This window comes from Bubalus kerabau, chromosome 6 (genome assembly GCF_029407905.1).
Source record: "Bubalus kerabau isolate K-KA32 ecotype Philippines breed swamp buffalo chromosome 6, PCC_UOA_SB_1v2, whole genome shotgun sequence".
Classification (NCBI taxonomy): Eukaryota; Metazoa; Chordata; class Mammalia; order Artiodactyla; family Bovidae; genus Bubalus; species Bubalus kerabau.
Window position 1 is genome coordinate 19,845,549 of NC_073629.1, and position 12,969 is coordinate 19,858,517.

The following is a 12,969-nucleotide window of genomic DNA, read 5'->3' on the forward strand; positions in this document are numbered from 1 at the left end:
GTGTTAAGTGCATTCTTCACTCTGCTGCTGCTGCTGTGTCGCTTCAGTCGTGTCCGACTCTGTGCGACCCCATAGACGGCAGCCCACCAGGCTTCCCTGTCCCTGGGATTCTCCAGGCAAGAACACTGGAGTGGGTTGCCATTTCCTTCTCCAATGCATGAAAGTGGAAAGTGAAAGTGAAGCCGCTCAGTCGTGTCCGACTCTAGCGACCCCATGGATTGCAGCCTACCAGGCTCCTCCGTCCATGGGATTTTCTAGGCAAAAGTACTGGAGTGGGGTGCCATTGCCTTCTCCGATTCTTCACTCAGAAAGGCTTTCAAATGTATTTTCAGTGGAATGCATTTCTTCTTCTTACCAGGAAACTCCCCAAGCATGGGCCGTTGTACTGCCACAGTATTAAATCATGCCTTCGAGCACCCTGAACAACACTCTGCTCTCTCTTCACATTGCTGCAGGTCTCTTCTCCCACAGAAGGCTCCAAGAATGTCTGATGGAACACTTCACATCAGGGGTCTTTCGTGGATGTGTGTTTGGCTGATGGCTTCGTTTGAATTTTCTAAACAGGGACAGCTCATTATCAGATCCGTGGCTGCTGAACTGCGATTCTGAAAGCACTTAAAATAACTCCTCAGGTTCCTATCACATAGCTTATTATCTGCAGTTTTAATAGCTCTGTGTTAAGTCAGTCAGTCGTGTCCAACTCTTTGTGACCCCATGGTCTGTATGTAGCCCAGGCTCCTCCACGGAATTCTCCACATAAGAATACTGGAGTGAGTAGCCATTCCCTTCTCCAGAGGATCTTCCCAACCAGGGATCAAATCCAGGTCTGTCGCCTTGCAGGCAGATTCTTTACCGTCTAAGCCACCAGGGAAGACCAACAGTTCTCTAACTGCCCCATTTGGTTGCCTTTTCCACTACTTCAGTAGCTGGGGACAGGACAGCAGAGACAAGGCAAATAAGAAATACAACCCCCTGCTTCAGTCTGTATTATTAGTATTTGGTGTTTCTGTAACCATTGTGAGGCTGACAAGTGACACCCAAGTGAGAGGTCCTTCCCACAGCGGAGCTAGTATGTTGTGGAGCCAGAGACGTAGACACATACGTGCAAAACTTTCCTGCCTCCTAGGCCTAGAAAGGACTCCACAGGACCAGCAGGCCCACTCTCCTGCCTCTAACGCTGAAAACGAAATGGCTGGGCAGCTTGTTCCTAAAAGTCCCCAAAACCAAAGTCCACCGCCTCTGAGTCCCTCACTCTTATGCATGAGCCTGAGTGGGTTTTCTATGTCTAATCTCATTCACCCTTGCTGTTCTTCCAACCCAATTCCTCTGATTATTGCTTCTATGGAAATGAAAGTTAATCATCACCTGTACTCTAGGTACAGTAACCCCGGAGGTGAGATAAAAAACAAAAGCCACCTCGGAAGCGTGGACTCTGCTTGTTTGAGTACCACCACGGCCAGCTGTGGTCCTCTCCAGATACTCGCCACTGCTCTTCTGTCCAGTCTTGGCCCTGGGAGGGAGAGTCTGGAGGGGCAGGGAGCATACGTGGGCAGCCAGCCCACTGGCTGAGCTGAGAGGCCTTTGCCATGGACACAGAGACAGGCCCTGCTACCTCCCGGGTCAGAGGAGGGGTAGAGCAGCCTCCCATGAAGGATGTCTTCCTCCTCCTGATTGAAATAAAGCAGAGAGCACAGGAAGGTCTGCTTTTAATGAGTATCTTTAAAAGCCTTTGCAACAGCAGGCGCAGCCCAGGGCAGCCTGGAAACCCACACTGAGGGCAACAAAGCTCTCTGGCTTTCAGATGACCCTGTAAAAAAAAAGAAATGGTGCTGCTAAATCAGGAGTGTGGCTTCTTCCCACCTCACATTTAAAAATCCCAACCTTCCACATCATTTCAGGAAGCCTGCCTGGAAAATGTGTGCTGGCCCTCACAGGGTAGCCTGGTTTGACGATGGGGGTGGGGGCATGCCCAATCCAAATGGGCCTCCACCCCTTCCAGAAACAGCGGGGAAGCCCTTCCACTCCCACCACCAAGGACACAAGGAAAAGGCCACTACAGGAGCTCGCAGGAAGCCTGTGGCAACAGATCCCGCCCCCGCTTCCCTGCTTCTCTCTTTCCTCCAGAACTACTCCAATTTCCACTCTCAACCACGTCACTAGATTAAGAAGACGGATGTCTCTGCCACAGATATGCCAGACAAACCCTGGGCCTCTCTTCACAGCCCCTAATTCCCCAAGGTAGTGTCAGGAAAACTCAACACTTGCAGAAACTTCTCTGCAGACTGTTTGGTTTCTTTCACACCCCAGGCCGAGCAGCCAGTGCTTATTTTCACAGGAGTGAAGAAGCCTCTGTCTGTAAGTGAGGTTAACACCCACCAGAGGCTGGATTCTTTCTGGTCTCTCTCAACAGCTGAGCATCGTGATTTTGCTAATTAAGCCGCTTTCTTCTCCTTAATTAGCTGCATGTGAATCTTGTTGGGAAGTCTTGGATCCGTGAAATAGTCTGGGATGAGAATCAAAAAGAAGAAATCACCTAAACCCAAGGGGAAGTAGACGAGGGGAGAGACAGCTCACTCTGCTAAAAAGTTAGGGACAGCTCTGTCTTGGCAGGACTGTTCCTGCGGTCCAGTTTTACGATGTAATATGAGATGTCACAGCAAATTCCAGGGTCACCATCTGCACTGCCCCGACCCCCAGCACTTCTGAGCCTCCAGCTCCAGCGTTCCCGGGAAAGGGGACACGGGGTGGCCCTGGTCCCCACCACACCACCCTGCCACTGGCTTATCAGCTTGCTGACGCACAGGAAGCCGTCAGAGGGTTCTCTGGCTTTCTGCTCCAGGCCCATCTTGGGGCCCAAATAAATACCAAGTGTTATTCTTGTCTCCACTCGGCCTGCAGGCTCCTGTCTGAGACATCACGCCCTCTCTGAGAATATCCTCTCCAAGGAGGGCCAGGCTCTCGCAGGATGACGACAAAGGAGGATTTTTATACACCCGGCATGATGTGAATCAGAGGCAGCATCTGCTGTGGCAGCAAAGACGCACTTAGATTCAGTCAGGAACCTTGTGAGGCTGTAACGGACTCCCAGGGCTAAAAGGACCTGAGAAATCAGCCGGCCTAGCCCCTTCCCTTTAAATACCATTGACCTCAAGCCCTCTCAGGGCAGCGGAGCCCATTAGAATCACCTGGGGAGCCTTTAAAACAGTGGATGCCAGGCCCTGCCCCAGACTAATTAAATAAAACCCTGGGGTGGGCCTGGGCATCGGTATTTTTTAAAAGCTCCCCAGGTGACTTTAATGCACAGCCTGGGCTGAGAATCCTGCTTTAAGATTCCCGGGAAAAGAGCTGCCTGTCTGTCCCTTTGGGAATCTCAACATTCTTAACCATCTTTACCACGAGGAAGTTCTGCCTCATTTCTTATCTGTCCTCATTCTGAGGAAATGATATGGAGGAAAGAGCGTTTTGAAGAAAGCTCCCCTGGGAGACATCAGGTGAAGTGGTAGCCCAGGTTCTGCCTTGTCCAAGTCGCAGTTCACAGGAACACTCCTGGTGCGCATTGATCACTCATCCCAAAGGGATGCTGCCTTACTCACCTGCGGCAAATTCTGGAATGTTGTCTGGTCTTTTCAAAAACATTTCTCTGGAAAACAACAAGGGGTACGGGGTGGAGGTAAAGCAGGTCCTGAGCTGTCTGTCGGCCGATGACCTGAGACACACCTGTCGTAGTGGGCAGAGAGCCAGAGGCCTCCTGCCAAGGACCCTTTCCGGTGTGATTCTCCTTTAAGTCAGGATCCGGGGCCAGAAGCAAGGAGCCTAGGGAATGATCACCTCATGAGACAGCGAGTGCTGTAGCCAAGTGAAGCTTGTCATTCACTCGACAATCATTTCACAAAACCAAGGCCAGGCCAGGGTTGAAGAGCTCGCTGCCCCGTCCCTGAGGGTCTCACGTGTGGGGGACAGGTGTGGCACCCACAACCTTCTGAGGAAGAGCAACCAGAAATTGCCACGGGTGGGGCGAGAGAGCACAGGAAACAAAGCTGAGCAGATAGACATGAGGCAGCTGTTGGCCCGGCAGGCCCGTGGACGCTGTGACGACACCCGCAGGGCCGGCCCACTGGGCAGCTGAGACTGCCTCACATCCCACGGAGTTTTATGGCTCATAAAGCAGGTCCACAAACATTACCTCACTCTCCAACCCCGTGAAACAGCAATGACTGTGCCCCGTTTTACACAGGAAGAAACCGAGCTTTCAAAAGGTTGACCATTTGCCCAAGTTCATGAAGTGAGTAAATAAAGGAGAGGAGCCCCAGGTCGTGTGGCTCCAAGGCCAGGGTTCTGCAACATAGCCTCGTGGCTACAGCTGCCCTGCCTGACCAGGAGGCCCCTGCCTTGCAAGTTTCGACAATTTTGCTTCCCTTCTTTTCCTTCAATTCAACTTGAGAACTGCTGAGCACAAATTAGGTGTAAGTCACTATATAAGATATGAGGGATTGATTTTAAAAAGATAAATACAGCCCCACCTCAAAAAAAGGACAGTCAAGCACAAGGAAACGGGTAAGTTCCCAAAATGCCAAGTAACCTCCAGGTAGTGCTACAGGAGGGTTCGGAATAGTGTGCTGAGAGATCAGAGGAGAGAGGGCAGCCTCTTCAAACAAGACCCCCCAAGTCATCACACAGCATCTGGCATTTGAGGACCCTTGAGGTACACATGGGACAAAGGCTGAGGGACAAGAGCCTTCCAGAACAAGGAAGCAGCAGGAGCAAAGGTCTGGAAAGTCAAGGGAACAGCTCACATTCTATTGAGAGTGCACTCCTCTAGGGTAGGAACTGGGTCATCACCACTTTTGTTTCCCCAGTGCCTAGAAGAGCACTCAGTGAAACAACCAGAGGGGTCCAGTCTGGCTAGAGTGGGGGCACGTGTAGGAAATAGAGGAAAGTGAAGGAAGGCCTGATATGGAGGGCCTTAAAGGCCAGGGAGAGACATTCCTACTCAGTTCAAGAGATGATGTTGTTAGTCACTCAGTCGTGTCCAACTCTTTATGACCCCGTGGACCATAGCCTGCCAGGCTCCTCTGCCCATGAGGATTCTCCAGGCAAGAATACTGGAGTGGGTTGCCATTTCCTTCTCCAGGGGATTTTCCTGACCCAGGGATTGAACCTGGGTCTCCTATTTTGCAGGCGGATTCTTTACCATCTGAGCCACCAGGGAAGCCCAAAAGAGGTGATAGGAATGGATAAATAAAGTGTGGTAAAGTGCCACCGTGGAATACTGCATAGCAAGGAGAATGGAGGGGCTACAAGATATTGCTGAGCAAAAGAACCAGGCACAAAAGAGCACATACTGTGGAATTCCATTTATATAAAGGACACAGAGGACTTCCCTCATATCTCAGTTGGTAAAGAATCCGCCTGCAATGCAGGAGACCCCAGTTCGATTCCTGGGTCAGGAAGATCCCCTGGAGAAGGGATAGGCTCCCCATTCCAGCACTCTTTTGCTTCCCTTGTGGCTCAGCTGGTAAGGAATCCACCTGCAATGTGGGAGACCTGGGTTCAATCCCTGGGTTGGAAAGACTCCCTAGAGAAGGGAAAGGCTACCCACTCCAGTATTCTGGCCTGGAGAATCCCTATATAGTCCATGGGGTCGCAAAGAGTCAGACACGACTGAGCGACTTTCATTTCACTTTCAAAGGACACAGAAAGGCAATATGAATCTGAGCAATTAGAAGTCAGGACACACACACACACAAAGAAGTCAGGATGCTGACTAACTTTTTGGAAGAAGTGACTGGAAGGGGCCACAAAGGGTCTGAGGTGCTGGTCAGATTCTAGTTCTTAATCTGGACACTAGCACCATGTGTATTCTCAGCTTGTGAAAGTTCATGCCACTTTTTTGGTATTTTATATTTCAATAGAATTTTTTAAGGCGATATTGTGGATCCACTGCAGATTTTTCCAGCCAAGGAATGCTATGATTGGCGCTACGGTTTGGGAAGATTCGTCCGCCCAGCGGTTTACAGAAGCACCTAGTAAAGCCTTCCTACAATGTCACGCTTTGTTTCCTATCTCCAGCCTAAAACCTGAGCTCTCTGGGTGCCTAAAAATAGGTTAGATCCCTACTCCTTCCATTTTTCAGCTTCCAAATTCAAGGTATGAAGAGTTCCGTACGCTGTATATGTAAGTACAGACCAGAAAGCTGTGGCTGAATGGCCATAAATCATCAGGATCTGGAAGAGCCAAGTGGAGAGCCAGTTTCCCAACAAAAACGCTGTGGGGCTTCTCATGGCTTACAGTGAGTCTACAGCAGAGACCTGAGGCCAGGTGAGGACAGGCATGCCGCCTGGGACTCTGTCCCCCCTTCTCCCTTCCTCTTTTCTCATAGGAGGGACCATCAGAAGCATCCAGGGCCGATGACAGGCTGATTCTGGTTCATTCTGGCACCATCCAAAGGAAATAACAATCACACACACACACATATGCCCTGAAAACAAACCCTCAAACACTTCTGCCTTCCTCCCACCTCCATCCCAGAAAGAGAAAGGCCTAAAGGGGGCCAGGAGGATTTCATGAGAGGAGCTTGAGGGACAGCAAAAGGAGAGGCCTCGTGGCCCACCTGGCCCAAGAAGGGGATGATAAGGAAGGAGAGGGAAAATTGCCTGGGGCTGTCCTTGCAGACGCCAGGCTACTCCTAGAAACTGTTCCTGGGCAGAGAAGCAGGGCCATTCCTGCCATGTGATTAAAATAGTGCCCTCTTCATTCACCACCCCCACTGCTTTTAATCCTTTTGTCTGTGAACATTGCAAATAGTGAGATATTTCAGGTTTTACCATCTATTCCCAATCTCCTTGCTGGAATCTTTCCTAACTTGCATTGTGAGCTCCCCAGATCAGGACAGATGTCTTCCTTTATCTCCCTTTAGAAGAAAAGGTACAGAAAGTGATGGCCCGATCTCCAGGGCTGACACTGCCAGAGGACCCCTAATCGATCTTTTGGCCAAGCCTTACCCCTAGCCCAAATAAAACCAAACTTCTCAGACAGGTTTCCATTTGCCCTTTCCCCTTCCCCTATCTGCCCTCTGAGACTCTACTGCCATTTGGAAAATGGCTAAAATATGAAGAACAATGAAGCATGAAGAAAAACACCCCTCTAGGCCTACTTTTAAAAAGACAGGGACTTCCCCGGTGGTCCAATGGTTACCACACTTCTGCAAAAGGGGGCTCAAGTTTGAGTTCGATCCCTAGTCAGGGAACTTAAGATCCTGCATGCACTCCGGTACGAGCAAAAAAATAAAAATCTTTAAAAGACAAAGGAGAGCACAACTTCTGGCTCCCAGCTCCTGTGTGCTTACAGTGAAATGCAGTGGAAAAACCAGGGGTTTGGATCCTGGTTCAGCACCTGGGTAAAGTACATCATGTGTAAAATGGAACTGATAATAAACTATTTTTGTAGAGCTGCTGGGAGAATCAGCACAAATGTACCAATTTGCCATACACTGTGTGGGCCCTGGGGACAAAACCATGGCTCCACTAGCTTAGAGCTTTGGTCCAGGGAGAGAGACAAAAGATGGACAATGCAATTACACTACAGTGTGATAACTGCTAATGGAGGAAACCAACACAGTGCCTGGATATGGAAGCCATTATTATTTAAATCTTGTCTATTTGTCACAATGCAGCCAAACAGTATTTCTGAGATAGCTCTATTGTTTCCATCTATTGATGCGCCATGATTTTTTCCCTCCTCAGTTCCTTGCTTTTCATCCCATTAGGAAAATTTTCCATTCAAGCAAATGCCATGCTGAAAAGCAGTGTGGGGGAAGGGAAAAGGTCTCCAAGATATGGTGGAAAATGGTTTTCTTTTCCCCAGGACTTATAGGGGAGTGGCTTCCAACCCTTGGAGTCTTTCTACTATGTTCTCTGGTATATCTGAAAGGCCAGACAGCTATAATTCTTTTTTTTTTAAGTTCTAATGATCTTGTTAAATACCACTGTGGAGAATAGTGTTCTACACCCAGTAGCTGTCTGCTGAGTTTCTCAATGCCAAATTCCTTGTTCCAAGTGTCAGAAGGTATATATTTATCTTCACAGCTAAAATGAATGCATATTAATATTTCTGAGATAACTGAAGGAAACCTCTAGAAATAACAAGAAAATCCTGGGTGTCACAGGCCCCAGCATTAGAAAACATTCCATCTTAGGATATTTTCTAATCTTCAGACCCTAAAGGAAGCAACAAGCTGTGTTTAAACAAAGAGGACGTGACTCACACTCATCTATCCCCAACGAGATTTGGTAAAAATTTACACTATTTACTCAAGGCCAGTCTGGAAAACCACCTACCTGAAGAAACCACTTATGAGCAACTCCACTTCTTTGTGGGTCCTAAGGTACTTTTCATTAGTAATCCGAGTTTGAATCTGGGGGTCAAGAACCAAAGGTCACCCTCCATGAAGAGAAAGATTTCAGGGTTCCAGGCGGAGGTGCAGAGGGCTTGGGGAAACAAGGGGCTCCCTTAACCCGGGTCTCTTCCCAGGATGTTTGAACAGTTAAACCATCTCTCTTCTTACAGATTATTAACATCTCCAATGCTGTCTCAGGCTCAGGCTTAGGCGCCTTAACTAAAGTCGGGTCTCTACCGTTGGGAAGTTCTTGTTTGTATCTAAGTTAAAGTATCCGGCTGTCAATTCGGTCCATTTTTCTGGTACATTCCTATTTTAGTTCTTTTTGCACTTTCAAGCGCCTGCGGGGATCTGTTCAAGGACCCAGAAGCCAGGGGTCCGCCGGAGGTGTCCCCATCCCCCAGCCTGCCGCCCCTTTATCTGGGCACAGGCTCCCGAGTCCCTTCTCTCTGGGGCCCGGCCCTCACCCGGGGAGGAGCTGCACTCCGATGGAGGCGGGAGTTGGGACCGCACCCACCTTGAAGCCGCGCAGCTTCTCCAGCTGCTCTGGGCTCAGTGTTTCGGGGTACAGCCCCTTAATCGTGCCCGTCAGGTTCGCCATCTTGTCGCGGTCGTCAAGGCGACGGGCGGCACAGCAGGTGAGGACCCGCCCCCAGCCTGGCCCCGCCCTCAAGCCCGGCCCTCTCCAGCAGGGGGCGGGGCTGAGAGAACCAATAACGGGGCCATTCTGAAGTCAGGGAGTGAGCTCCGGAGGGATTCTAAAGGACCCCCTTCCGCAGATTTGGAGACTGGATTTCCAGCTTGACTCTATGTGAAAATGAGTCCTTCTTCTTGACCCCACCCAACCTCAAATAGTTTTTTCTTTAACTTGAGAGCAAAACTGGAAAGACAACTGTGGAAAATTCTTAGAAATGGGAATACCAGACCACCTTACCTGCTTCCTGTGAAACTTGTATGCCGGTCAAGAAGCAACAGTTAGAACTGGACATGGAACAACGGATGGGTTCCAAACTGGGAAAGGAGTACCTCAAGGCTGTATATTGTCACCCTGCTTATATGCAGAGTACATCATGAGAAATGCTGGACTGGATGAAGCACAAGCTGGAATCAAGATATCAGGGAGAAATGTCAATAACCTCAGATATGCAGATGACACCACCCTTATGGCAGAAAGCAAAAAAGAACTAAAGACTCTTGATGAAGGTGAAAGAGAAGAGTGAAAAAGCTGGCTTAAAACTCAACATTCAAAAAACTAAGATCATGGCATCCGGTCCCAACACTTCATGGCAAATAGAGGGGGAAACAATGGAAACAGTGACAGGCTTTATTTCCTTGAGTTCCAAAATCACTGCAGATAGTGACTGCAGCCATGAAATTAAAAGACGCTTGCTCCTTGGAAGAAAAGCTATGACAAACCTTAAAAAGCAGAGATGTTACTTTGCTGACAAAGGTCCATCTAGTCAAAGCTATGGTTTTTCCAGTAGACATGTATGGATGTGAGAGTTGGACCATAAAGAAGGCTGAGCACCAAAGAATCGATGCTTTTGAACTGTGGTGTTGGAGAAGACTCTTGAGAGTCCCTTGGACTGCAAGGAGATCAAACCAGTCAATCGTAAAAGAAATTGGTCCTGAATATTCATTGGGAGGACTGAAGCTGAAGCTGAAGCTCTGATACTCTGGCCACCTAATTGGAAGAACTGACTCATTGGGAAAGACCCTAAGATTGAAATAGAGGAAGACAAGGGCATGACAGAGGATGAGATGGTTGGATGGCATCACCAACTCAATGGACATGAGTTTGAGCAGGCTCTGGGAGATGGTGAAGGTCAGGGAAGCCTGGCGTGCTGCCATCTATGGGGTCGCAAAGAGTTGGACACAAGTGAGTGAACAAAAAAAGAGTGAAACTGGAAAAGGGATTCCTTTAGGCAGAATCTCCCAGAATTTGGTTCCTGACCCTCTCACTTAAAGCCTTAGTAGTAGTAAAGGAGAATCTAGGCTTCTTCCCTTTCCACTGGCCCAGAAGCCAAACCCCTCCATCTGTCCTGTAGACACTTGACACTGAAATCTCGGGTTCTTAACAAAACATGAAAGCACCCTATAGCAAGAAATGAACCGAGTTCTACAAAGGAAGGAACATTCTCAGACTGAAAATGCTGGACAGGACCTGGAGACATCCTGCCAGAAGTTTCCCATCTTGGACTGACTTTCTTGTGTAGATTAACTGCTCCTTATAAATTCTAAATCATGTCTCCCACTCCCAATGATACACAGGAAGGGAAAGGCAGTTGGTCTTCAAGATGTGTTCTTCTACTAGCTAATTAAGAAGAGAAAGTGAGACAAAAAGTCAGAAAGCTGAAAATAGCACCAAGAAAGGGCAGGAGGCTGTCTGACAATACACACAAGTGCTGAGTTTCTACACCCGCAGAGATCATGCCCAGCAGACTGCCTGAGAGGCAGGGAAGAGCGTGCAAAAGGAGGCAGTCTTTTCAGATTTATGAACAACTGCATCACGTGGCACATACACCCAAGGAGCAAGGAAACAGCTTAACAAACTCAATATCAGGCCATGGCCTGGGAGGGGTCTCTCTGCCATCTGCTTCTCAGAAAAGACTGAGAGGGAATTCCCTGGTGGACCAGTGGTCAGGACTTGGTGCTTTTACTGCTGGGGCCAGGTTCAATCCCCGGTCAGGGAAGTAAGATATCACAAGCTGCAGTGTGGACAAAAAAAAAAAAAAAAAAGACTGAGGAAAAGAAGTGAAAATGTTGGCAGTTCTCAAGCCAGGAGAAAACCTCCAGAGGTAGATTAAATAGTAGCCTAAAAGCTTCTTCCCAGAAACCCCATCTGGGTTAGTAATCATTTGGGTTGTTTTTTAGGAGCGTGAATTATAGTGAGAGGTAGATAAGCTGCCATCTGTCGGAAGTGATTCTTTTAGGCCGAAGCAGAGGTTAATCAGAGGTGATGCTTCTCCCAGCCAAGATCTGTCTCTGCCCACCCCTCCACTCCCCAGAGAAGTTAGTAGTAAAACCTCTAGATTTGTACCGTCTGCTGTGGTCATCGCCAGACACCTGTGGCTGAAATTTGCTGCATCAGATGAGCTGTAAGTGCAAAGTACCTGGATTTTGAAGACTTTATTTTTTTAATCTTTTGTTTATTTATTCTTGGCTGCACTGAATTTTTATTGCTGTGCGTGGGCTTTCTTTAGTTGCTGAGGGTGGGGGCTACTCTCTATTTGCTTGTTCAGGCTTCTCATTGCAGTGGTTTCTCTTGTTGCAAAGTATGGGCTCTAGACTGCAAGGGCTTCCATAGTTGTGGCTTGAGGACTCAGTTGCCCTGCAGCGTGTGGAGTCTTCCTGGACCAGGAATTGAACCCGTGTCCCCTGTACTGGCAGGCAGACTCTCAACCACTGGACCACCAGGGAAGTCCGACTTTGTATTTTAAAAATGTACAATATCTCATTATTAATCCTTATGTTGATTACATGTTGAATATTTTGGATATGTCATATAAACTCATTGAATAATATTTTGAATATATCAGTTAAATAAAATATATTATGAAAAGATTTTTCATTTTTACTTTCTTTAATGTGGCTACTAGAAATTTTTAAATTATTTATATATATATATAGCTTGCATTATAGTAAATAGTGCTGGTCTGGACTGGAAAATCTACACACACACACACACACACACACACACACGGCATATACATGCAGAATTCCCTCCATGCCCCCCACCCTCGTGCATAAAATGATTAATGTCCTGCTTCTTCTAGGCTATGATCTTCTTGTGCTTTGAGAATCAATCAAGCCTTTCTTGACTGACCACATCCCATGACCTAAACCCCAAATACACATATGTGGAAATGAGAGAAGCTACTTTCATTTTTTCAAACAGCTTCCCAGGTGGCACAGTGGTACAGAATCCACCTGACAGTGCAGGAGACGCCTAAGACTTGGGTTCGATCCCTGGGTCAGGAGGATCTCCTGGAGCAGGAAATGGCAACCCACTCCAGTATTCTTGCCTGGAGAATTCCATGGACAGAGAAGCCATGGCGTCACAAGGAGTCAGATACGACTGAGCATGCACGCGAGTGAAGGGCCAGTTCTCACTATTGTAGATTGCGTTGGCCTGTCTTACCTCTCCACTCGAGGGAAGGAAGGTTATAGCATCAATTCTCTCTGTACATTCTTATAGATTCTGCTGCAGAAGTCTTTACTCTTGTTTTCAATTAGTGAGGCCAGCAAGTGTTTGGTGACCAGTCACTCTGCCCACACATGCCATCACTACATTTTGTCCTTTCTGAAAAGCATCCCAATTATTTAGCACTTCTCAGTTCCTAAGAATCTAAAACCAGGAACGTGCTCTCCCTTTATAAAGTCAATAATCTTTTAATGCAGGACATCTTAATGTTGAGCGCAAAAGCGCAAGAAAGAGGGTGAGCTTGTGGTGGTAGAAAGAGAAAGTACCTGGGAGGAACGAGGAGCTGGAAGCCTCATTTCCTCCAGGAGAGCAATTCCCCAGTATGGGCCTCTGGGTCATTTCCCCCCACACACCCCCCACCCCAGCATTT

General features: G+C 48.1%; 1 protein-coding gene across 2 annotated transcripts; it reads right to left on the reverse strand.

Annotated features, from left to right (window-relative positions):
* Positions 1 to 1,688: 1,688 nt before the first annotated feature.
* Positions 1,689 to 9,030, reverse strand: RIIAD1 (regulatory subunit of type II PKA R-subunit domain containing 1). Of its 2 annotated transcripts, XM_055584285.1 has the most exons (5): positions 8,913 to 9,030; positions 8,337 to 8,413; positions 3,594 to 3,640; positions 2,377 to 2,503; positions 1,689 to 1,807 (listed from the first exon to the last, which is right to left on the reverse strand). In XM_055584285.1, exons 1-4 carry the CDS (start codon positions 8,994 to 8,996, stop codon positions 2,433 to 2,435), a joined length of 279 nt encoding a protein of 92 aa, XP_055440260.1. In that variant the 5' UTR covers positions 8,997 to 9,030; the 3' UTR covers positions 1,689 to 1,807; positions 2,377 to 2,432. The 2 variants fall into 2 exon arrangements, 1 of the variants encoding a protein (XP_055440260.1); XR_008715580.1 differs by lacking the exons at positions 3,594 to 3,640; positions 8,337 to 8,413; positions 8,913 to 9,030 and adding an exon at positions 2,866 to 3,136 and having other exon boundaries at positions 1,738 to 1,807.
* Between the last annotated feature and the right edge of the window lie 3,939 nt (positions 9,031 to 12,969).

Bases quoted from the DNA above. Each gene is read 5' to 3' on its own strand.
- RIIAD1 (XM_055584285.1), bottom strand. From the start codon at position 8,996: ATGGCGAACCTGACGGGCACGATTAAGGGGCTGTACCCCGAAACACTG. The intron at 8,414-8,912 runs GTGGGTGCGGTC...CTTGACCCCCAG, and splicing joins AGAAGCTGCGCGGCTTCAAG to ATTCAAACTCGGATTACTAA. The intron at 3,641-8,336 runs GTAGGTGGTTTT...GTTGTTTTCCAG, and splicing joins CTCATAAGTGGTTTCTTCAG to AGAAATGTTTTTGAAAAGAC.